A 26,553-nucleotide genomic window follows, 5' to 3' on the forward strand; every position below is an offset into this window, starting at 1 on the left:
TGTTCTGTTGAAGTCTGCCCCAATCACCACTAGGGATACCCTGAATCACCTCATCCATCTCCCTCCAGAATTTCTCCATCTCTTCTAACTCACATCCTACCTGTGGGGCATAACCACTGACAACATTCAACATCACACCTTCAACTTCCAGCTTCAGACTCATCACCCTATCTGACACTCTCTTCACCTCCAGAACATTCCTAGCAAAATCCTCCTTCAGGATAACAAACATACATTAAGCCTGTGAACACTTCCATACAGCGACCGATCCGGTATGGAAGTAATATTTGTGATTTTCATGTTTGATTGGGCTTAAATTTTACATTGGATGCCCTTCCTGACATAACCCTCTGCATTTACCCAGACTTGGGACCAGCACAGGAAGACACTAGATTGTGCCCCCTTGTGGTTGCATTAGGGTGTGTCTGTCTGTGTTGTCTTTTTGTGTCTTTCCACACTGGGCAGGGAAATCCATCTAGCTTGTCCTGTGACTGTGCTTGGCACGATGTGATTGGTCCAGGAAGTGCTGCATCATTACTGGTGATTGGTTTAAATCTCACCGGTCATGTGTAAATTAAGAGAATAACTTATTGTTTTGTAAGCTTTAAGATTGTTTTTCCAAGGTAGGAACAATAATTTCTTTTTCCACCCAGCAAAGTTCAAACACATGACAAACTTAGTAACTAACCAGAGTCAATAGTTCATCAACAACATCAATGAGAGTCAATGAAACTTCACAGTTATATGGATTAACCACAGTTCAGTTCAATTTAATTCAATTCAATTCAATTTTATTTGTATGGCGCCAAATCACAATACAAATCATCTCAAGGCACTTTACAAAAACTAAAACTAAAAACCCAACAAATCACTTATGAGCAAGCACTTGGCGACAGTGGAGAGAAAAAACTCCCTTTAGGAAGAAAAAACCTCCAGCAGAACCGGGCTCAGTTTGGGCAGCCATCTGCCTCGACCGGTTGGGGTGAGTGGATAGAGGAGAGAGAAAAGAACAGCAACAATAAACAACAAATATAGCCGCAAGCGGCGATGATCGGCCCTCGCCTCGAGCGGACCGCCTCCCCCGGCGCGCCGCCCCCGCGAGCGAACCCGCGTCCCCCAGCGAGCCGCGTCCACGAACGAACCGCCTCCCCCAGCGAACGGCCTCCCCGAACGAAACGCCTCCCCAAGCGCCCCCGCCCTCCGAATCGACCGTCCCCCAAAAACTGGCGGCCCCCCAAAACCCCTCCCCCGAGGAGACCGCACCTCCCCAAGTAGACCACGTCATTCAGCGGACCCCCACGGAGGTCCGTGCCAAATTCGGTGCAGTTCCGACAAAGTAAGTGCAAGAACATAGGGGGCGCCATCCGCTGCCCCCCCACACCCCCCCAAGTAGACCACGTCCTCTACTGGAGCCCCACGGACGTCCATGCCAAATTTGAAACAGTTCTGACAAAGTAAGTGCAACCGCATAGGGGGCGCTATCCGCCCCCCCCACACCACGCCAAGTAGACCACGTCCTTTACTGGACCCCCAAGGAGGTCTTTGCCAAATCTGGTACCGTTCTGACAAAAGCTGGACATTTTGCAAAATTCCCATTGGAAACGAATGGCGGGATCCGGTCACCGCCAAGGCAACCACATGCAAAATAGGGCACGGGTCCGATCGGCTTTTAGGATCAGGACGCCCTAAAGGACGTGTGTGCCAAATCTGGTAAAAATCTGACAAAGTAAATGGTTTGGTTTGAATGGCAATTTTCAAGTCATTATACAGGGGGCGCTATAGGGCCTGTTTTGATGTCGTTTAATCAGATGGGTCCAGGGCGGCGGGGAGTACAATTCATCAATTGTTCCGATTCCAATCCGACCATGCGTGTGAGAGTTATTAAACGTTGAAGAACTGGCGGCGAGCCAAAAACCCAAGTCAACTTGCCACGCCCGCCAAAGGAAAACCGTAATACTTATTCAAAGAATTTGGATAACTTTTGCAGCCCCATGGGTCTAGGTGACGCTGGCCAAAAATGAGCTCGATCGGTCAAAAGCCCAAGGAGGAGTTCGAAAGAATACGAGGTGAGCAAAATCAACGAACCCAATGACCTCTAGATAACCTCCCAGCTGGTGGACTTCCTGTTGGTCACACGACCGGGACACGATATGCTTTTTTGCTTGGCCTGACATGAAGAAGAGATGTGCCAGGTTTGGTGACTGTACAATGAAAAAAATGTAAAATTACCTCTCATTGGCGTAATGTATTTCGATTTTTGTCGGGGGCGCCGCAGAGCCATTCTTTTGAGGTCGTTTATGAAACCCATAAAATATAAAATTTTTACACGATTCTGAGGGGGGTGCAAAGTTTGGTGAGTTTTCACACACGTTCAGGGGGTCAAATTTGAGGTTGTTTCGCTGAAAAATAATAATAAATATAGCCGCAAGCGGCGATGATCGGCCCTCGCCTCGAGCGGACCGCCTCCCCCGGCGCGCCGCCCCCGCGAGCGAACCGCGTCCCCCAGCGAGCCGCGTCCACGAACGAACCGCCTCCCCCAACGAACGGCCTCCCCGAACGAAACACCTCCCCAAGCGCCCCCGCCCTCCGAACCGACCGTCCCCCAAAAAACGGCGGCCCCCCCCAAAACCCCTCCCCCTTGGAGACCGCACCTCCCCAAGTAGATCACGTCATTCAGGGGACCCCCACGGAGGTCCGTGCCAAATTCGGTACAGTTCCGACAAAGTAAGTGCAAGTACATAGGGGGCGGCATCCGCCCCCCCCACACCCCCCCAAGTAGACCACGTCCTCTCCTGGAGCCCCACGGAGGTCTGTGCCAAATTTGATACAGTTCTGACAAAGTAAGTGCAACTGCATAGGGGGCGCCATCCGCCCCCCCCCACCCCCCCCAAGTAGACCATGTCCTTTACTGGACCTCCACGGAGGTCTGTGCCAAATCTGGTACCGTTCTGACAAAAGCTGGACAAAGTAAGTGCAACTGCATAGGGGGCGCTATCCGCCCCCCCCACACCCCCCCAAGTAGACCACGTCCTTTACTGGACCCCCACGGATGTCTGTGCCAAATCTGGTACCGTTCTGACAAAAGCTGGACATTTTGCAAAATTCCCATAGGAAACGAATGGCGAGATCCGGTCACACGCCAAGGCAACCACATGCAAAATAGGGCATGGGTCCAATCGGCTTTTAGGATCAGGACGCCCTAAAGGGCGTGTGTGCCAAATCTGGTACAATTCTGACAAAGTAAATGGTTTGGTTTGAATGGCAATTTTCAAATCGTTATACAGGGGGCGCTATAGGGCCTATTTCGATTCAGTTTAATCAGATGGGTCCAGGGCGGCGGGAGTACAATTCATCAATTGGTCCGATTCCAATCCGACCATGCGCGTGAGAGTTATTACAAGTTGAAGAACTGGCGGCGAGCCAAAAACCTGGGCCAACTTGCAGTGCCCGCCAAAGGAAAACGGTAATACTTATTCAAAGAATTTGGATAACTTTTGCAGCCCCATGGGTCTAGGTGACGCCGGCCAAAGATGAGCTCGATCGGTCAAAAGCCAAGGAGGAGTTCGAAAGAATACGAGGTGAGCAAAATCAACGAACTCAATGACCTCGAGATAAAACCCCCAGCTGGTGGACTTCCTGTCGGTCACACGACCTGGACACGATAAGCTTTCTTGCTTGGCCTATCATGAAGAATAAAACATGCCAAAGCTGGTGACTGTACAATGAAAAAAGTGTCACATGACCTCCCATAGGCCCCAATGTATCTCGACCTCTGTCGGGGCGCCGCAGAGCCATTCTTTTGAGGTCGTTTATGAAACCCATAAAATATCAAATTTTCACGCGATTCTGAGGGGGGTGCAAAGTTTGGTGAGTTTTCACACACGTTCAGGGGGTCAAATTTGAGGTTGAATGGGTAAAAAATAGAATAATAAAAAAAAATAATACCGCAAGCGGCGATGATCGGCGGCCCTCGCCTCGAGCGGACCGCCTCCCCCGGCGCGCCGCCCCCCCGCGAGCGAACCGCGTCCCCCAGCGAGCCGCGTCCACGAAGGAACCGCCTCCCCCAGCGACGGCCTCCCCGAACGAAACGCCTCCCCAAACCGCCCCCGCACTACCGAATCGACCGTCACAAAAATCGGCGGCCCCCCCAAAACCCTCCCCCGAGGAGACCGCACCTCCCCAAGTGGACCATGTCCATTCAGTGGACCCCCACGGAGGTCTGTGTCAAATTTGGTACAGTTCTGACAAAGTAAGTGCAAGTACATAGGGGGCGCTATCCGAACCCCCCCAAACCCCCCCCGAAATAGACCACGTCAATCAGTGGACCCCCACGGAGGTCTGTGCCAAATTTGATACAGTTCTGACAAAGTAAGTGCAAGTACATAGGGGGCGCTATCCGCCCCCCCCCCACACCCCACCAAGTAGACCATGTCCTTTACTGGACCTCCACAGATGTCTGTGCCAAAATCTGGTACCGTTCTGACAAACGCTGGACAAAGTAAGTGCAACTGCATAGGGGGCGCTATCCGCCCCCCCCCACACACCCCCCCAAGTAGACCATGTCCTTTTACTGGACCCCCACGGAGGGTCTGTGCCAAAATCTGGTACCGTTCTGACAAAAGCTGGACATTTTGCAAAATTCCCATAGGAAACGAATGGCGAGATCTGGTCACCGCCAAGGCAACCACATGCAAAATAGGGCACGGGTCCGTTCGGCTTTTAGGATCAGGACGCCCTAACGGACGTGTGTGCCAAATCTGGTACAATTCTGACAAAGTAAATGGTTTGGTTTGAATGGCAATTTTCAAATCGTTACAGGGGGCGCTATAGGGCCTGTTTCGATTAGTTTATCAGATGGGTCCAGGGCGGCGGGGATGTTGGTGAGGGAAACAGAGGTGACGGGGAAGTGATGGGTATGCAGGACAGGAATGCAGAAGGACAGATGGTGGTAGACTTCGCAAAAAGGATGGAAATTGCTGTAGTGAACACATTTTTCCAGAAAAGGGAGGAGCATAGGGTGACATATAGGAGTGGAGGCAGGAGCACACAAGTTGATTACATCTTGTGCAGACGTTTCAACCTGAAAGAGATCAGTGACTGCAAAGTGTAGTGGCTGGGGAGAGTGTAGCCAGACAGCATAGGATGGTGGTGTGTAGGATGACTCTGGTGGTGAGGAAGATGAAGAGGACAAGGGCAGAGCAGAGGACTAAGTGGTGGAAGTTGAAAAAGGAAGAGTGTTGTGTGGCTTTCAGGGAGGAGCTGAAACAGGCTCTGGAAGGTCAGGAGGTTCTTCCACATGACTGGACAGCTACAGCTAAAGTGATCAGGGAGACAGGTAGGAGGGTACTTGGTGTGTCATCTGGAAAGAGGAAAGCAGATAATTCAATTTTATTTTAATTCAATTCAATTTTACTTGTATAGCGCCAAATCACAATACAAATCATCTCAAGGCACTTTACAAAAACTAAAACTAAAAACCTAACAATTCCCTTATGAGCAAGCACTTGGCGACAGTGGAGAGAAAAAACTCCCTTTAGGAAGAAAAAACCTCCAGCAGAACCGGGCTCAGTTTGGGCGGCCATCTGCCTCGACTGGTTGGGGTGAGTGGATAGAGGAGAGAGAAAAGAAAAGCAACAATAAACAACAAATAGACACTGCAGGTTGGTGGGACCAGTAACTGCACATCAGCCATATACAGCTCCAGGACCAGGGACACCTGCAGAAGGTACAGAGAGAACAGAGAGAGAGGGAGAGAGCACATGTGACGGGGGAGGAGAGGGGAGGGTTAGGGTAGGGGAGCTCAGTGCACCGATGGTCCTCAGGCAGTCTAGGCCTAGAGCAGCATAACTAAGGGATGGTTCAAGGTTACCTGAAAGCCAGCCCTAATGATATGCTTTGTCAAAGAGGAAGGTTTTAAGTCTAGCCTTAAAAGTATAGAGAGTGTCTGCCACCTGAACCCAGGCTGGGAGCTGGTTCCACAGGAGAGGAGCTTGATAACTAAAGCCTCTGCCTCCCAGTCTGCTTTTGGAAACTCTGGGAACCACAAGTAGACCTGCACTCTGAGAGCGAAGTGGTCAATTGGGATAATATGGTACTATGAGGTCTTTAAGGTATGAAGGAGCTTGATTATGAAGAGATTTGTATATGAGGAAGGATTTTAAATTCTATTCTGTATTTTACAGGAAGCCAATGAAGAGAAGCCAATCTAGGAGAAATATGATCTCTCTTGCTAGTTCCTGTCAGGACTCTGGCTGCGGCATTCTGGATTAATTGGAGGCTTTTTATGGAGATATTGGGACATCTAGATAGTAATGAGTTACAGTAATCTAGCCTTGAGGTAACAAATGCATGGACTAGTTTTTCTGCATCATTTTGAGACAGGATGTTCCTAATTTTGGAAATGTTGCACAGGAGAAAAAATGCAGTTCTAGAGATTTGTTTTATGTGTGAGTTAAAGGACATGTCCTGGTCAAAAATAACTCCAAGGCTTTACAGTAGTGCTGGAGGCCAGGGTTATGCCATCTAGAGTAGCTATAATTTCAGAAAAGTTATTTCTGAGATTTTTTGGCCCAAATATAATGACTTTTGTTTTCTCTGAGTTTAAAAGTAAAAAGTTACTGGTCATCCAGGTCTTTATGTCAGTTAGACAGGCTTGAAGTCTGGTTAACTGGTTTGTGTTAACAGGTTTAATAGATGGATATAACTGAGTGTCATCTGCATAGCAGTGGTAATTAATAGTGTGCTTCCTAATGACATATCCTAAAGGAAGCATGTACAGGGTGAACAGAATCGGTCCTAGCACAGAGCCGTGTGGAACTCCATAACTAACTTTTGTGCGTGTGGAAGGTTCATCATGGACATGAACAAACTGGTACCTGTCCGATAAATAGGATTGGAACGCTGTTCCTCTGATACCAGTCACATGCTCCAGTCTCTGTAATAAGATGTTGTGGTCAATGGTGTTGAATGCAGCACTAAGGTCTAGGAGGACAAGTATAGAAACAAGTCCATTATCTGAGGCTAAGTGAAGATCGTTGGTAACTTTTAACAGTGCTGTTTCTGTACTATGATGTGCTCTAAATCCTGATTGAAAATCTTCAAATAGTTCATTCCTGTGTAAGTGGTCTGATAGCTGCTTAGCAACAGCTTTTTCTAGGATTTTAGAAATAAATGGCAGGTTGGATATTGGTCTATAATTAGCCAAGACTCCTGGATCAAGACTAGGCTTTTTGAGTAAAGGTTTGATTACTGCAGTCTTAAAGGCCTGTGGTACGTAGCCTGATACTAGAGATAAATTTACCAAGTTCAATAAAGATGAGTTCATTAATGGCAGGGTGTCTTTAAGCAGTCTAGTCGGGATGGGGTCTAAGAGACACGTTGATGATTTCGATAAAGCAACTGCTGATGTAAATTCAGAGAGATCTATGGGAGACAAGCAGTCTAAACATAACTGAGGTCCTACAGATGATTCAAGAGCTACTGTAGTAGAAGATTCATTTATTGCAGGTATAGGAAGCATCTGCTGAATTTTATCTCTAATAGCTGTGATTTTATTTGTAAAGAAACTCATAAATTCATCACTGCTGAGAGCTAAGGGAACACTGGGCTCAACAGAGCTGTGACTTTTTGTCAGCCTGGCTACAGTGCTGAAAAGAAACCTGGGATTGTTCTTATTTTCCTCTATTAGTGATGAATAGTATGCAGTTCTGGCTGTACGGAGAGCTTTTTTATATGTTAGTACACTGTTTTTCCAGGCTAGAAAAATTTCCTCTAAGTTTGTGGAACGCCACTTCCTTTCCAGCCTTCGTGATGCCTGCTTTAAGGTACGAATATGTAAATTATACCATGGGGCTAGTCTTCTCTGATTCACTAACTTTTTTTTCAGAGGGGCTACAGAATCAAGCGTTTCACGCAGTGAAGCTACAGCACTGTCAACAACATGATCAATTTTGTAGGGAGTGGGATTGAAGCAGCTGCCCTCCACTATATTTATACTTGGCATAGATGTAAATAAAGATGGAATCATTTTCTTAAATTTATTAACAGCGTTGTCGGATAAACATCTGCTGTAGTGGAATTTTCTTCCAAATGCTGCGTGATCCATCATTTTAAATTCAAAAGTTATTAAAGAATGATCTGACAAAACAGGATTTGGGGGAAAAACTATTAGATGTTCAATTTCGACACCATAGGTCAGAACAAGATCGACGGTGTGATTGAAACAGTGGGTGGGTTTATTAACGTTTTGAATGAAACCAATTGAATCTAATATAGAATTAAATGCAATGCTGAGGCTGTTATTTTCAACATCTACATGAATGTTAAAATCTCCCACTATAATGACTTTATCTGATCTAAGCACTAAATCAGACAGGAAGTCAGGGAATTCAGTTAAAAACTCTGAGTAAGGGACAGGTGGACGATACACAATGACAAGTAGAACTGGTTTTTACTGATCTACGTTCTGAGTAGCATGCCCTGGTTTCTGGCCTGACTGATGGAGGACCTCTCTGTCATCCTCCTCCTCTTCTTCCCAATTACTTCGCTCTCTGATACAACTTCCCTGTTCTATCCACTCACTCTCTTCCTCCTTCCAATTTCCCTGCAGTTCTCCCCTGGCCAATACCTTACCTTTATATTCTTTTTTTAGAGTCTGACTATCATCTGTGCTTCTCTAGTTTCTCTTTCCCTTTCTTTTGTCAGCTCTCTCATTTTCCTAGCCTCAAATGCCTCTTGTTCTGGCTGCGCATCTTCCCCATTGTCCCTTTTTCTTTATCTCACTCTGTGTCTTCCTACAGCTGCTGCAGGCTCTATATCTAAACTTCCTCCTGTAACTGTCAACACTGGGTAGAGCTGCGCCGGGGGGGCGGTGGGTTTCACTTTCTGATATGGCGGTGGAGGAGGTGCAGGCTCGCTTCTATTCCTCCCTTTTGACGTTGGTTTCGGTTCCTGATTATAAGAGTCTGCACATGTGCAACACACCCAGGCATCATAGAGCTTAGTTCTGTATTCTTCTAAATCTTTTACCTTTTTCTTTAACTTGGACTTGTTCAACATTCCTGCTTCCCCAATATCTTTTTCCAATTTTTCCTTTTCTTCTCTAACCTCCTCTTGTTTTTTCCACAAGGTATTTTTCAGCGGCACTCTCATGGACGGGGATAGTCCTTTCTCCTTCATTACTTCTTGTACCAAAACTCTCATGTCTTCTTTAGCTTTGTCTGTATTTTTTGGATTTTCTCTTCCACTCACCGCTTGCATGAGATGGATAATCTGATCACTTACCGGTTTTCATCTCTTCGTTCCGGGACCCCACCCATCATCATTTATTTCCCTATCAAATTCTTCGTCCATTTTTACTTACCTCCTTGAATTTTTCCTGTAAATGAAACCTTTTCTCAATACAAAACAACTTTCCCTATACCACACAAGCCAGTCAGTTTGTATGGAGTACATCCGAGCAACTGACCCAATTGAACACTACTTCTCTTGCAACTTCCTGATCAGCTGCTTAGTTAACACCGCAAGGTATCCACAGCTCAACAGCTCAACTTTTCATGTTCAAGACACCTGTGTGGTTTCAGACATACAAACAAAACATAAAAAATTCACAACACTATATCATTTCAAACCTTCACTTAATTTGGATAAATGCCCAAACGCAACGTCCTGAATTCCCTGGGATCCAGCCGTCCCAGCTAAAACAGCCTTCGTCAAGTAGCCTACTGTGGGGGTTGCCAAACCAAGGACTTCTACCAGTAGACTAACCTGGTAAGGCCTCTAACCTCTACCTTTCGCCAGATACGCCGATCCGGTGAGGACTTCAACCCTTTTCTTTATAGGGACTCTAACCCTTTTCTTTAGCGACTCTAACCCTTTTCCTTAATCACTTATGTGCACATTTACTACTGTTTGCTCATGCAATAATTTAGGAACAGGTCAACTCACCCACCGAAATTCTTAATTTAATGTTTCAGCCAATATGCAGAATTTGATGAAACAGGTTTCTGCTTACCTTTCTATGGCCGGCCAGAATTTTCAGTGGAGTGCATCTGATCTGTCTTTTGATGTCCAATCGCAGATCTCCTCAAATCCCGGACGAGCCCCCAATTTGTTGGGACATGCACTGCACCTGTGTCCCCCCGAGTTGGTTTATTTGAAGAGATCAGTCAGTAGCCTATTAAAGATTCTATACTTTTATTGTTTCCACAGCAAAACAGATTACATGAGCAAATACAGTCAGATATATCTGGAGTTCTGTGACACTATTTCTAATGCAAGTAGCCAAAGAACTGAAAACAAGGAAACACACAGTGGTTATATAGTCTGATTACGCCCTTCTCAACTGTAACTCTTGCTGCTCAGCTCGTTCCCATATATGGCCTTTACATCAGTGTATGCTCAATAATATTTCACCTCCTATATATGGTCTCTACACCAGTATATGCTCAGTAATATTTCACTTCCCATATATGGTCTTTACACCAGTGATTACAATAATTCAATCTTTTATCTTTGACCCCTCACAGGCCCTTATCAAATAGTCAAGGTTAGAGCATACTGTGCTCACTGAGAGCAACAATTATATTTCCACAATACACAATAGGCCCTATTCAGAAGTGTTTCAGTTATACTAAAGTAAGGTGGATCAGGTCCAGGAGGGTAACCAGTTTAATTTCTCTAACACATCTCTCCTGTTTATGCTTAGCATAACTACTATATGAAAATGTTTAGCAGATCATTAATGATTATTATTCTGGTAAAACACACAGAAAGATCAGAATTATTACTATTATAGGAAAAACAGTAAAATCATAAATCATAACTATGATTAAACAAACAAACAAGATCACAATCACAAATCTAAAATGATTAGCATGCTAAAATATAACTTGTAGAAGTGAGAAAAAAATGTCATAACTTTCTGTCTTTATGGGCAAACAGTCATCACAACATCACTTCCTGTAGGAATTTTCAGTGTTGGAGTCATTTGTGCCTTACAGTTCAGAAGTTTAGTTTATCATAGTCGGTAAAAGACACAGTCAGGTCTTCCTTCATTGGTTCTGGAGAAGTTTCAGGGTCTTGGTCATCCTGCGAAATGGACTGATACATTTGTTTGTTAATTGCTGTGTCAATAAGGCATTGACAAAGGCCTCTAATACATGGAATGCAACAGCAACCACAGGTAACTAAAATAGCAGTCATCACAGCCATTGAGATGAGTATGGACTGGATCAGACCGCTCCATTTACCAAACATTCCCTCTAGCCAAGAAGTGAAGTTGTTGTCAATACCAGCATTCTCAGCGAGCTCCTCAGATAAGGCTTGTAGTCTTTGTAAAGCTCGAGTGACAGATCCATCTGGGAAAGTGTTGTTAGGAATAAAGGTACAACAGGGAGATCCAAACATTTTACAAACACCTCCCTCCTTAGCCAGTAACGTGTCTAATGCCATCCGGTTCTGCCAGGTCATAAGACTAGTTTTACCTAACTGCTCTGCTAAGCATCTCTAGTGTAGTTAATGAATCTCTGCTGGTTGTAATACAGATAATTTATCCAATCAACATTTTTGTTGAACATTTTTTAGAACATTTTGATCTCCTTGATCACAGAGCTCTGGCAGAAACGCTTCTACAATTAAAATGTACATCATGCTGCCTAGATATTTTACCAACAAATTTTTTAAAAAATGTTTTTAACAGCTTAGCTCCAGATGTGTTGCGGATTGTCAATAGTTCTCTTCAGTCAGGGCAGTTTCCCCAGGCCTTAAAAACTGCTGTCATAAAACCTCTTCTTAAAAAGCCTAATCTAGATGCTTCAGCAGTAAGTAACTACAAGCCAATATCAAATCTTCCATTTTTGGGAAAAATAATTGAAAAAGTAGTTTCTCAACAAATTCACAGATTTATGGTGCAAAACAATCTTTTTAATGCACTTCAGTGTGGATTTCGCGCACACCACAGCACCGAGACTGCACTTATTAAAATTTTAAATGATTTACATTTAAATAATGATGAATCCAAAACTTCTGTTTTAGTACTACTGGATCTCAGTGCTGCATTTGACACAGTTGATCATGATGTGCTGCTTGATAGACTAGACGCGTGGGTGGGAGTTACTGGCTCAGTGTTAAATTGGCTAAAATCTTACTTACAAGATAGAGACTGTTTTGTCTCACTTGGTAACTATGAGTCTGAGCGAACAAAAATGAAATGTGGGGTTCCTCAGGGGTCTATTCTTGGTCCTCTCTTATTCAATATCTACATGCTGCCTCTTGCTCAGATTATGGAATACTACCACCCCTATGCAGATGACACATTAATCAAGTCAAAGAATGGATGCGCCAGAATTTTCTCCAGCTCAATACAGACAAGACAGAAATGAAAGGTCAAAGGTCATTGCTCACCTTGACTCCATGTCATTGAAAGCTACAAATCAAGCCAGAAACCTTGGTGTAATCATTGACTCAGACCTGAATTTTAACAACCACATAAAATCCATCACTAAATCTTCCTATTACCACCTGAAAAACATTGCTAGAATAAAAGGTTTTCTGTTTAAACAAGATGCAGAAAAACTTGTTCACGCATTTATTTTCAGTAGGTTAGATTATTGTAATGGCTTGTTCACAGGTCTTAGCAAAAAGTCAATCAGGCAGCTGCAGCTAATCCAGAATGCTGCTGCCAGAGTCCTTACAAACACCAAGAAACTGGACCATATCACACCAGTTCTCAGATCACTACACTGGCTTCCCGTTAGTCAAAGGATAGATTTTAAAATCTTATTGCTAGTTTATAAAGCACTAAATGGTTGTGGACCAAAATATATCCAAGATATATTAGTTCCCTATGAGGTTTCCAGACCCCTCAGGTCATCTGGGACAGGTCTACTGTGTGTTCCCAGAACCAGAACCAAACAAAGTGAAGCAGCATTCAGTCACTATGCTCCTCACTTGTGGAACAAACTTCCTGAAGACCTGAGGTCTGCTCAAACTGTCAGCACATTCAAATCAGGACTGAAAACACTGTTGTTTACTGCTGCCTTCGAATAATTGTTGATCCTTGTTTTCTTAATGTGCTTTTATGTCTTATTTTAATTTACTTTACTTGATTTAAATTTATTTTATGTTAAATGTGTTTATTTTTAAATGCTCTTTTCAATGCTTTTAATGTAATTATATGCCTTGTAAAGCACTTTGAATTGTGTAGTGTATGAAAGGTGCTATACAAATAAATTTGCCTTTGCCTTTGCCTTAATGTTTGACCACCAAAACAGAAAAGATTCAAACCCTACTGCAACTTGGTTTCTAGCTTGTACTCGTCGGGAACTCCTCTGGGCACTCCGATGGCATCAATATACACTCTGTTATCAAAACTGCCAGCTGCTGCAGTGTCTCTTTTCACACGGTGTGGGCTGTCTAGGGAAGAACCAGACAGAGGTAACACATAAAACGGCATCACCAATTGTATAAGAGCACAGCTTCCCTGCCAATCAGGTGGGAGCACTGGTCTCAATTGGGTTCCCCCACAATACCACCACAGGTCAGCACGTGCAGTAACATTGTCAGTGAACCAGGAAGGTTCATAGCCTGCCCCAGGAGTGGTCACATTGGTGGTAGGGTTGCACCAGCGGAGATCACCGACCTTTCTCCCTGACGTGGAATTTCTCAAAAACAGGTATAATTACTACTATAAGGTGTAAAGAAAGGTATAGTAAGAGCAGGAATAGGTGGCATCAAATAATGCAAAGACATTGTTTACTGGCTGGAGGGCAGGTGGAAGCAAACAGCTGCCTGTTGGATCACTGTGTGGATTAAGTCTTATCAGTGTAACCTTACATATGTTAGTGACATAAATATACTTGTCTGCCCATGTTAGCTGTTCCTGTCACACATTACCACAGTTAACTACTTTACAAAAATCAAACTGGGCAGTTTGAGTCTCATTGGCCCAAAGATAAACGTGGGCACATCATTAGCTCTCTTTGTCCTAGGTTTGGTTTTGGTGTTGTTCATGGCATTACCTGGCTGTAGCAATTCCTTCTCAAGGGAGGAAAAAATACCAGGTCTTATATCAGTGGAGTGAGTAGCGTTCTCCGGCTGTTGCAAACCCTTCTCGAAGAGAAACAAAATCAACATAACTGTGGTCATCAATATGACAGTCAATATGCTTATTGTCAGTTTCACCCCACAAAATAGTCTAGGGGTGCCAGGGTCGATATATTGGACCCTCCATGGCAAAATGTACTTCTGAGCAGTCTTCTCCCCAGGTCACTCTACTCCTCACTCACCTAATTCCCCTGGGTGTGGTTGGTTTCTTCACTGGTTTGAGACGAGTGGTCCCTATTGGTTCCACACCCCTTTGTAGCCAGACTTCACCACAGGTTAGTTGGAGTTTAGAGTGAGTCCCTGCTGGTTTGACAGAATAACTCAGGCAGTACTTTTACCTTTTTACAGTGTGTTGAATCCAGGAAGGTCTTTCAGCAATTCTCACAACCATGGGTGTGGACAGCAGTACTTGGTAAGGTCCTTCCCAGCACAGAGAACACCAATACGTTCTCTTGATGATTTTTACAAAGACCTATTCTCCTGGTTTCAGTCTAGAGTCAGGTTCAGGCTCAGGACCCTCCTGTTGTGCATTAATCACAGATACAACATTTTTGCCATCTAATCAGCAATGGTCTCAGTCATGTGAGCATCCTCCTTAATGAATGGTTTTAACTGAGGAAGATGATAACACTGCAGTAAGATGTTTAATTACCTGGTTTACAAAATATGTACCATTATTACAATAGATTTTCTCTGGAATTCCGAATCTGGGAATAATAGTAGTTGTCAGTGTTTCAGCAGCTGTTAGTGCATCAGGAGGCTTTGCTGGAAACACTTCAATCCATTTGGTTAATGCATCAATGATCACTACACAGTATTTCTTTCCCTCACAGTTATTTAGTTCAATAAAATCCATGCAAATGTGTTGAAAGGATATTCAGGTAGTGGTAACTTTCCACTATTTCTTGTCAGAATCTGTCCCTGTGGATTATTTTTACACATATTTCACATTGTTAACAATTTTTTTAGAGTAGTTTGTAAAACCATATGTTGTAAACACAATGTTTACTAATCTACCACCCCTCCTGCTGACGTATGCACATTAGCATGCGTCAGTACAGCTTCATATCTAAATAAACTTTTAGCTAACAGTACTTTTCATCTTTACATAATTTACACTCTTTTCTCTTGTTTTTGTTGTTACCCATGAGTCTTTTCATTTCTAAGGTACACTGTTCTGCATGTCTTTAAGTATCTGCTCATCAAGATGTTCAACTGTAACTGTAGCTTGTAAAGGCAGTGGTTTCTGTGCTACTGATTTAGCAACTTCATCAGCTTTACAATTACCAAAAGAAATCATATCTAGTCCTCACATTTGTGTTGCACTTACAATTAGCAACCTTTTTACGTAGCTACACAACATCTAACAGCTGTAAAATAAAGTCTTTGTGTGTGATGGGCTTACCAGATGATGTAATCATTCCTCTGTTCTTCCACTGATGAGCAAACACATGTACAGTTGAAAATCCATAATTGCTGTCAGTGTAGATATTAACTACTTTTACTTCTCATAATTTACAAGCTTCTGTTATGGTAATAAGTCCCTCAGCCTGCAATGATAAATGAGATGGTAGTGATTCAGCTTTAAAACATCTTTAAGGGTTACAACAGTATAACAGTAGAATTAGATCAGTCTGAGTTTTTTTTTTTTTTACAAGATCCATCTACAAACATTGTCATTTCAGCATCTTTATAAGGTGTGTCAGTTTGGTCAACCCTGGGCAACACTCTATTCTCAGTTTCAGCAATACAATCGTGGCCCACCATCCTCATCTATAGGCATTAATGTAGCAGGATTAAAGGCTGTACATCGCTCACTAGTGAGATGTGGCTGTGAAAGCAATGTAGTCATGGAGGATAAATGTCTAGCTGGAGACATGTATGTTATCTTGTTTTGCAACAACAGGACAGAGACTGCATGTGGAACCTTTATTGTCAGAGGATGGAACAACACAACGTTTGCTGAAGCTTGGACTGTCATGGAGGCTGCAATAACAACTTGAATACACACACGCATTGGTCTTGCTATTGGATCCAATTGGGCAGAATAATAAGCAATGGGCCTGTTTTGTCCCCATAAGGCTGAGTCAGCACTGAAGTCATGTGACCATTCTTACAATTAACAGTTTGCATGAAACATTTTTAATGGTTAGGCTGTCCTAAAATAGAGGTGATGGTCAAGGTCTTTTTAAGATCATTAAAGGCTTTTTCTGCAATTTCAGTCATTTTATTTCATCATACGTTGCCATAGGTGTGTCATAAATCAATTTCAACAATGGACTAGACAACTCTGAATAGTTTGGTATCCCTTCTCTGCAGAAGTTTGTCATACCTAAGAAAAACATCATCTGTCTTTTAGTTTGTAGTTTTGGTACTTTAAGTATAGCTTCTTTTCTGTCTGAGTCTAGAGCTCTCCCTTGCTGTGAAAGGTCGTGACCTAGGTAACTGTAGTTTGTTCTTACTCACTCTGTGTCCCTGTTCTGCTAGAAACTTAAGCAGAGCTATGGTGTTTGTTTTGCATTGTTCTTGTGTTTCAGAGCATATCAAAATTTCATTTACATACAAATACGTGTTTGACTCTTGCAGGAGGTGAAAACTTAGCTAAGTTAGCAGACATTACTTGGGAAAAGATAATAGGAGACTCACAATGACCCTGTGGAATCCACGCCAAAGTCCATCTTTTGCCCAAAAACTCAAATGCAACCCAAAATTATCATTGTTTGTCAACTTCAATAGAGAAAAATGGCTTTGTCAAATCAATGACTGTAAACCACTTTGAGCTGGGCTTGACGTCATTCAGCAGGGTGTGTGGGTCTGGTACCAGTGGAGCTCTAGGTATCTCTGATAATGCCTGCTTTTAGTAATGAGTCAAATACTGGTTTAATTCTTTCAGCAGCTTCAGGTTTTAGTGGATATCGTCTCTGAAAGGGCCTGAAGGTACCTTTGGGTGTTATTTTAACTGGTTCTACTCCTTTGATTTTCCCTACATCTGCTACTCCTGTAGACCATAAATATGAGGGAATTTCCTTTAATTGATCTTCTTCCTCTGTTGTTAGAGTGAACACTTCTACTCATTCTTTTACACTTAGATGTTTAGCTTTTGTTGTGATTGTACACCAGTTCAATGTTTTGCTATATGTGTCTACAGTGTGGTTGTAGAAAGCATGAGGGTCTTTCCTTGGTACCAATACTCTCTCTTGGCCTTAAGCTCAAAAGCACTATCGACGCTGCACCGGGGTTCTTGTTGTTCCGGGTCTCCCACAGACCGCGGGGTTAGTTTACTTTGGGTCTCCCACAGACCTCGGGTTCATCCCGAGTTTCTGTTTCCTGAAAGCCCTGCTTGGTTTTACCCAAATACGTTTGAGTCAGCTTCCCCCAGGCCACAGAAATTTCGGTTTTGTTCGAATTCCAGAACTCAAGTCAAGTCAATGATATTTTTTGTCTCGTTTTGGACTAACCTCTCAGCCTGATATGAGACCACAATTCACTGAGACTCTACTCAGCTTGCATGACCTGAAGGACCCAGGACCACCCGGGGCTCCCAGAAAGCCAGAAACTCCCAGGGACTCCCTTCACACGGTTTTGTTTGGGCCCTAATTCCCAGAGACTCTACTCAGGTGACGGTTTTGTTTGAATCCTACAGACTCCCTGAGACTCTACTCAGGTGACGGTTTTGTTCGAATTAGACCCATTGAGACTCACTATGCAATTGTTTTGCAGCATTATGGACATATTATAATTTGTCTGATACAGACATGTTGACAACTACTTATCCAGTTTAACTAATCAAATGTCACGTCATTAGCCATTGTTTACATCCAAGGTGGTGATAATATTAAAGTTAGCTTATAGAATTACACACCTTTAGAAGAAATACTGTTTGACTAATAAATAATTAATGTTACCATAATAGGAATAAAGTACAGTGTATTAAACCTACACTCACCATCAATCATCCATCCATCCATCATCCATTATCCAAGACTAGGTCGCAGGGGCAATGGTCTAAGTAAGGATGCCCAAACTTCCCTCTCCCTAGACACTTCCTCCAGCTCTTCCGGGGGATACCAAGGCATTCCTAGGCCAGCCGAGACAAATAGTTTCTACAGCATGTCCTGGGTCTTATCAATCATTGAATGCACAGTCAATCACAAAAGCAACCAACAGCATTTACTGACAGAAACTCTTCTTTCTGTGCAAGCAAGCTTCACATTTGTGCTCACAAATGGAATATTTTCACTTGCAAACTGTTAAAATATGCAGGTATATATATTTTTCACCCTGTATATTTGTGCCCCCTAGTTTTGATATTGATGTAACACCATATATTTTTATCCTTCACTTCTGGAGTGGACTAATAACTCTGCTTCTGTGATTAACAGTCACCTGTCAATTTCACGTCAGAAGGTAAAGAGATAAAATTGAGAATTTCACTTTGCTGTCTAGTATAGCTAGGTGCTTTCAGGGACAGATAACAGCCCTAAATTTGTTTTAAGGAGAACAAACACGTAGGAAAAGGTATGCTCATTTAGGATTTTTGGTAACACTTTATAATAAGGTGCGTTAATAAACTATAAGACATTAACAATCAGAAGTTACGTATTTATAAGCCTTTATTAGATGCTTATTAATATTTGTGGATCACTTACAAATATGTGTTCATAAACCATTAACAAGACAATACTTTCTTTGTCAGTAAGCTATGTGGAAGGTGTTTGTAAGTGTATTAATAAGCTACTTATAATGCATTACCAAGAAATTGATCTGATGTTTTCAAGCCTTCACAGAAGAATTAGATAACATTAGCAGCATATTTATGAATAGCATATACCAGAAAATGGTGATTAATTAACACATTTACTGTGTCTTCGTTCACAGTTACTTATGTGTTTTTGCAGCCCCCAAGTCTAAAGTGATTACTTTTTATATTAATTTTGCTCAAAAGTAACCACAATGCACAGGATTTGAAAATTGTTTTATTTAGAATGCAGTGCAAGGCTACAAACATACATCAAGCCTGTGAACACATCTTAGGTAAGCATAAGACATATAAGCTGTGCCCTTTAACGTTTATATACCATTTGTTAAATGCAGTAAACATGAAGACAAAGCAACATAATGTAATACACTTGTTATGCCCAGCCTAGGGGAAACCAGAACGTAACATGGGTTGCTTTCTCCACGCTTCACCACTCTCAAGAAGAAGCCAGAATTTCAAACGAGATTAAGTGAAGTTAGCAATTTATTTGCTGAATATAGTCAATAATAATAATATTAATAATCAATGCCCAAAACAACAAACCAAAACTCTAATGCAAACCCTAAACTTACCTGACCAAACAAAACCAAAGAAAAGGGTATTCTACCCTGAGCTTCTAACCACAAAACAGGAGAAAACGAAAATAAAGATAAATAATGACCCAGGGTCAGGACCCAACACACTGTTCAAAGTATATTCTAAATTATATAACCTTTCTAAAGTTCAGATTTTTATGGTTGTGGTGGAAATGTAGTCCATATTTATTTTATTATTTAACTCTCATGTGCTGTTCAGGATGTTTTCATCCACCGAGGGTCATTTTTCACTCTTAATTTGGCCATAACATTCACTGTATTTCAGCAAAATGGAATGATTTGTGGTGACAAACCGTAATTTGACATAAATTTTGGAAATATGATTTAGAAATTTTCTATAGGTCGATAATACACTGTGGGCAAATTCAGTACCCTTTGATTACGATAAAAGTGGCATAAAATAAGATAAGATATATCAGTTAAATATTTTTTTCAACTTTTTTTTGCATAAATCTGTTAATCAACTTCAGTCCTGATCAAACCTACTAAATGTTAAAAAAATTTCCAGGATTTTAGCTCTTTAAATGCCAATTTCATAAGTGATGTCACAGATTTGGGGCAAAAACACAAAATGACTTATTTGCAATATAAAAAGTGATTGTGGACTGAATATTTTTTTCCCCCCTATCATAGTCTTTGATATGTCAATGATTAGTAACAACACTGATTTTGATGTATTGTTAGTTTTTGTGCTGCATCAGATTTTAATTTTTTCTGACTTATTTACTATTTGTGGATATTTTTGCCCCATTGACTGCCATTATAACAACATTTTTTGACTGCACAGCCATGACACTATATAGTCATGCATTCTTGATGGTTTCCCCTGTTGGGAAGAGGTAAAATTTGTGATTTTTACTTTTGACAACCAAGTGGCCCCATTAACCCTTTAAAACAGGCCTGTGTACAGAAGGCTTAGTTTCTGAGACGTGTGCAAGCAGGTTGGAACGGGTCACGTGTGATGTGTGACAAAAGAGTTTCAGCATGAATGAAAGGAAAGGTGTATACGACAGTGGTGAGACCAGCAGTGTTGTATGGTTTAGAGACATTGGCACTGAGAAAAAGACAGGAGGCAGAGCTGGAGGTAGCAGAGCTGAAGATGTTGAGGTTCTCTCTGGGAGTGACGAGGGTGGATAGGATCAGGAATGAATACATCAGAGGGACAGCTCATGTTAGATGTTTTGGAGAAAAAGCCAGGGAAGCCAGATTGAGATGATTTGGACATGTTTAGAGGAGGGACAGTGAATACATCGGTAAAAGGATGTTGCGGTTAGAGCTACCAGAAAGGAGGCCTAGAGGAAGACCAAAGAGGAGGTTCTTGGATGTAGTGAAGGAGGACATGAGGAAAGTTGGTGTGGGTGAGGAGGATACAGAGGATAGGGTTAAATGGAGGCAGATGATTCGCTGTGGTGACCCCTGAAGGGAGCAGCCAAAAGGAAAAAAAAGAGTCTTCATGTTTGATGTGAGCGAGCACTGACCGGAGTTCACCAAGAACCTTAAGAACTACTAAGTAAAATATACTTTTCTGTCATTATGTAGCTGGCTATTAATCTGCCACTTTCTCTGTTGCAGTGGAACTGGAGAGACGCATCGACTTTGAGCTGCGCGAGGGCTTGGTGGAGAGTCGCTATTGGTCAGCAGTGACCTCACACACAGCTTATTGGTGCTCCTATGATGTTGCTTTGTTCCTCCTCACGTTCATGTACAGACCACAAGAGCTGCCTGAACCTGCAGGAGAAAATGAAGATACCTCATAACATAAGTGCAAACCTCATGAAGCCAATCATGGCTGGGGTCAATTCACGTTCTATTCACACTTTTCTGAAATATAAACTGAAAGCCCAATTTTTGGAAATAAAGAAAGAGGCTCCATTCTTCATTCCCCAATTTCTTAAAATGATCTTTTTCACAGTTTTAGAAATGTATGTATTTAAGTTAACTTGTAAAAGAAAATATAATCCATATTATAGTGATTGATTCTACTGTTTTTGATTTGATTGGAATCTTTTTGAAATGAATGTCATAATTGAGCAAACTGAAAATGAATTGACCCAACACAGACACAAGCACATACAAATTATTTTCCTGTTTTACATGTCATATAAATTCCTCCCATTTTACACACACTAACCTCAATATGACCTTTGCTTAAGACTGTGGTCCAGACCCATCCATCAGTGAAGTGTTTGTGCTCAAAGTCTGTCTTATGTTTTCTGGTCCTCTCTCTACAAACACCAGTGTTTCATGTGTAATGCTGTGTGGACTGTGTCAGCGATCCCTTTTGAGGGTTATTTGTCTGACCACAATGCTTCTGTTGGTCTGTGCTGCTGAACCTGTAGCCCTGCCTGTTTTTTATGTCTAACCTCATGCTTGTGTTATTTGTACGTTAAATAATATGTTAGAATTTAACATAGTGTGGTGTAGCGAATATCAATATATATATCTTTATATATGTATTGAACATGAAGGATTATTATGTCTCATTTATAAATTATAAATAGCATAAACCATCTTCATAATTTGGGGCACCAGATCCTTTGATGGCGGATCAACCAGTCCAATCCAATACAGGATAACAGTCTACAATCTGAGTGAGAGTTGCCTGATTCAGTGATGTATTTACTGTGTGAAATAACATTAATGATGCCAGTCACAGATATCTTTTAAGATTTATTAAACTGTACATATGGTACATGCAAACTGTTTGCATAGGGGGAAAACAGAAGAATAGCTGAGCAGAGAAACTAGATGAATTAATGAATAAAACATAACAGTATAACCTTACGTTGTTTGCACTTTTGGAAAAGAAATCTTGAAATTAATTTATGGGTTTGAGTCTGAGGTCTAAACAGCAGTTTAGGAGGAAGCTCTAAGTAACTATGGAGACCAACTGAAATTAGTGCGAGACAACCAGCACAGCCATGGGTTACTTGCTTGACCCCAGGTTTACTGAGGCTCGGCCTGTTCCGTTCTGGTCTGTGTCTGAGTGAAGTCTGCCAGCGGGTTTCCAGGAGAGACATAGGCGTTCCCCGAAGTCCTCGACTGCAGGCCTGGAGTCCATTCTCTGTCTGTAGCTCTGCAAATCTGCAAAACTCTCTCAATCGCTGAGTCTCTCTCAGGGTGTATCTGTCTGTGTGTCTTTTTGTGTCTTTCCGCGCTGGGTGGGGAATCCATCTGGTTAGTCCGTCAACGTGCTTGCTGCTGATTGGCTAACAGTCTCACTGGTCTCTGTGAATCAAGAGAGTAATCTATTTTTAAGTGTTGTAAGTTTTAAGATTGTTTTTCTAAGATGGGAACAATAATTTCTTTTTCCACCCATCAAAGTTCAAACACATGACAAACTTAGTAACTAATCAATTCAATTCAATTCAATTCAATTTTATTTGTATTGTGCCAAATCACAATACAATCATCTCAAGGCACTTTACAAAAAAACTAACAAATCCCTTAAGAGCAGCACTTGGTGACAGTGGAGAGGAAAAACTCCCTTTAACTGAAGAAACCTCCAGCATAACCGGGCTCAGTTTGGGCAGCCATCTGCCTCGACCGGTTGGGGTGAGTGGATAGAGGAGAGAGAAAAGAACAGCAACAATAAACAACAAATAGACACTGCAGGTTGGGGGGGCCAGTAACTGCACATCAGCGATATACAGGTCCAGGACCAGGGACACCTGCAGAAGGTACAGAGAGAGAATAGAGAGAGAGGGAGAGAGCACAAACTAGGGGAGAGAGAGAGCACAAGGTTAGTGACGTACAATGGTGGAATATGGGAAAGGAGAGGGGAGGGTTAGGGTAGGGGAGCTCAGTGCACTGATGGTCCTCGTCCTAGGCCTATAGCAGCATAACTAAGGGATGGTTCAAGGTTACCTGAAAGGCAGGTAATTAATAGAGTGCTTCCTAATAACAACGCCTAAAGGAAGCATGTACAGGGTGAACAGAATCGGTCCTAGCACAGAGCCTTGTGGAACTCCATAACTAACTTTTGTGTGTGTGGAAGGTTCATCATGGACATGAACAAACTGGAATCTGTCCAATAAATAGGATTGGAATCATTTTAATGCTGTTCGTCTGATACCAGTCACATGCTCCAGTCTCTGTAATAAGATGTTGTGGTCAATGGTGTCGAATGCAGCACTAAGGTCTAGGAGGACAAGTATAGAAACAAGTCCATTATCTGAGGCTAAGAGAAGATCGTTGGTAACAGTGCTGTTTCTGTATTATGATGTGCTGAAAAATTTCAAATAGTTCATTCCTGTGTAAGTGGCTGCTTAGCAACAGCTTTTTCAAGAGTTTTAGAAATAAATGGTAGGTTGGATATTGGTCTATAATTAGCCAAGACTCCTGGAGCAAGACTAGGTTTTTTGAGTAGGAGTTTGATTACTGCAGTCTTAAAGGCCTTTGGTACGTAGCCTGATACTAGAGATAAATTTACTAAGTCAAATAAAGATGAGTTAATTAATGGCAAGGTGTCGTTAAGCAGTCCAATTGGGATGGGGTCTAAGAGACACGTTGATGATTTCGATGAAGCAACTGCTGATGTGAATTCAGAGAGATCTATGAGTGAGAAGCAGTCTAAACATGATTAAGGTCTTACAGATGATTCAAGAGCTACTGTAGTAGAAGATTCATTTATGGCAGGTATAGGAAGCATCTGCTGAATTTTATCTCTAATAGTTGTGATTTTATTTGTAAAGAAACTCATAAAGTCATCACTGCTTAGAGCTAAGGGAACACTGGGCTCAACAAAGCTGTGACTTTTTGTCAGCCTGTCTACAGTGCTGAAAAGAAACCTGGGATTGTTCTTATTTTCCTCTATTAGTGATGAATAGTATGCAGTTCTGGCTTTACGGAGAGCTTTTTTATATGTTAATAGACTTTTTCCAGGCTAGGTAAAATTCCTCTAAATTTGTGGAACACCACTTCCTTTCCAGCCTTAATGATGCCTGCTCCTTAGGCCACAGCACTGGAGCCTGTTCATGGTTGCTTATTCAGAATTAGTCTGGCATCAGGTATGTGTGTGTAAAATGTCTAATTTTGGATTTTCACAGTGTTGTGGCAAAAAGTAAATAAGAAGTAGAACTTATAGGATGGCAAGTTGGCAGAATACATATAACATCAGACTTTTATACCTTCTCAGCAGTTTAAATTTACACAACAGTCAGTCACATGTAAATCACACTTACATGACAAATACACAAGTGAATACACACTGGTCAGTAATGTAATGATCAAGTCTGTGTGACTACCTGTCCTTTCTTCTGCTTCCTGCATTTCCCTATAGCCCCAAAGTCTTTGTTGAATTCACACAGGTCACACATGTAATGTCTGTCTTTAAAGGTATTTTGTTGAAAATTTCCCTCACACACACCATTCACACAAATTAGACACTAAGCGTTAAACTAAATACTAATATGTATAACATAGTACTAGTACTAATACCTAGTAGTAAGAGTAGTAACAAACTTATATTTTTTTTGACAAAATATCCCACATTTCGGTTGTGACAGTAATATTTTGGTTGTAACTGCATATTAATTTTTAGCCACATTTTGAATCTTTAAACAGAGACAGAATATATACAAGTATGGAAAAAACAAGAAAAAACCCATAATGCATGTCTTTTTATCCATTATTTTGTGGTGCATCTTTAATATTTATGCTCTTTCCTTTTCTTTATTCCATTTGTTTCTTATGAATTATTCTATTTAAATTATCACACTTTACTAGATCCTTCCTCAAGCTTGCCTCAGTATTGAAAAATAACTTCATGATGCAATATGTATAACTATACAGCCCCCATGATACAATACATATTGTATTGTATAACAATACGCCATGTCTGTTACTAGAATTGCAGGTATTGTCTCAGTGTCTCAGCTCGTTTGTCTTTTCCTTTGGAATGATGTTTTTTGTCCCCTTTTCCCCGAATAAATGAATGATAGAAATTGAAAATGACAATACTGACTAACTGCAGACTGTATTCTCACTCATTTTGTGAGTGTACTCCCTGCACTAGTGTAAAGGTGCAATCCATGATCATAATACAATACATTTGTAACATTCAGCAAATCTGAGTACATAAAAAATAAATACATAAATAAATAAAATGACATAGTAATAGCCAAAGAAACTTGGGATCTGTTAAATACATATTGGTTTCTTTTTATGTATTGTTAAAATCGGCTGTATTTTATTTATTTAACTGTGAATGTGATTAAAGAACATATAAGTTTAAATTGTTTAATACTGTTTTGACAATTTTTGGTTTAAAAACCTCATATAGTATTTATTACTTAATTTATCATACTCTCCATAGCAAAGCAACACACATCCACCCTTGTCCTTGCAGTTAAAGTGCTAGTCAGCCCTGGCTCTGTCTACAAGACAGCTGGTGACTGTTCTCTGACTTCCAGCCTTTAATCACGTGCCTGCCAACCTCTTCAAATGGGATGGACTGTGGTTTATTTGTGCCTTCACAGCAAGGCACGCCACTTGGTGTGTATAAAATCATGCTGGAATACTTGAAAATACTGACTGAATTTAAGAGATTAACTATTTAACGTTTGATTCAAACCACTGGAGGAGTCAAGACTTTTTGGTGGAGTAAAGAACAACAGGTAGGCTAACCTTAGACCTTTTTGACCAACAAATTTGGAATCACTAATAAAATAATAAAAGAGGAGGATTGTGTTTCAGTAAAACAGTATATATTCCACTAAGTGGATTATAGAAAATGCTTCACTCTTGAAAGTGCATTCTATTACAAACTAACCTTTGAAATAGACAATATTTTACTAAGTTATCTTTGATATCCACATTTAAGTATTTGACCACTTTTGCAACTTTAAAATCAATGTAAACAATTTGAGGTGAAGGTAATTTGGTGAATGGATAAGTTAAAGATTTAACTGTAACTAATTTTGGTGAGTATTGCGAGCCTAACCTTATGGTGATCTGCTGCTGAGTTTGTGAATATAACATCAACAAACACTAGTTAATGTCTTTTTTCCAGTAATTGAATGAAAAGCCAAATAGATTGATCTGTTGTAAAGTTTTTTACTTATATTTTCAAGAGATTGATTGAGATAATGGAGA

The 26,553-nt window shown here is 41.4% G+C and overlaps 2 protein-coding genes across 2 annotated transcripts in view; both read left to right on the top strand.

Annotated features, from left to right (window-relative positions):
- Positions 1 to 22,242, top strand: part of ddhd1b (DDHD domain containing 1b) — a 280,385-nt gene extending 258,143 nt beyond the window's left edge. The window contains exon 13 of the mRNA XM_026317958.1: positions 21,031 to 22,242. Coding sequence (XP_026173743.1) covers positions 21,031 to 21,215 — 185 coding nt within the window. The 3' untranslated portion in view covers positions 21,216 to 22,242. The remainder of the gene's footprint in view (positions 1 to 21,030) is intronic.
- Positions 22,243 to 25,941: 3,699 nt separating this feature from the next.
- The window catches only part of stxbp6l (syntaxin binding protein 6 (amisyn), like), a 37,901-nt gene continuing 37,289 nt past the window's right edge, over positions 25,942 to 26,553 (top strand). The window contains exon 1 of the mRNA XM_026318775.1: positions 25,942 to 26,075. The gene's annotated coding sequence lies outside the window, so the exon portion shown is untranslated. The remainder of the gene's footprint in view (positions 26,076 to 26,553) is intronic.

This window comes from Mastacembelus armatus, chromosome 24, assembly GCF_900324485.2.
Source record: "Mastacembelus armatus chromosome 24, fMasArm1.2, whole genome shotgun sequence".
In the NCBI taxonomy this organism is placed as follows: domain Eukaryota; kingdom Metazoa; phylum Chordata; class Actinopteri; order Synbranchiformes; family Mastacembelidae; genus Mastacembelus; species Mastacembelus armatus.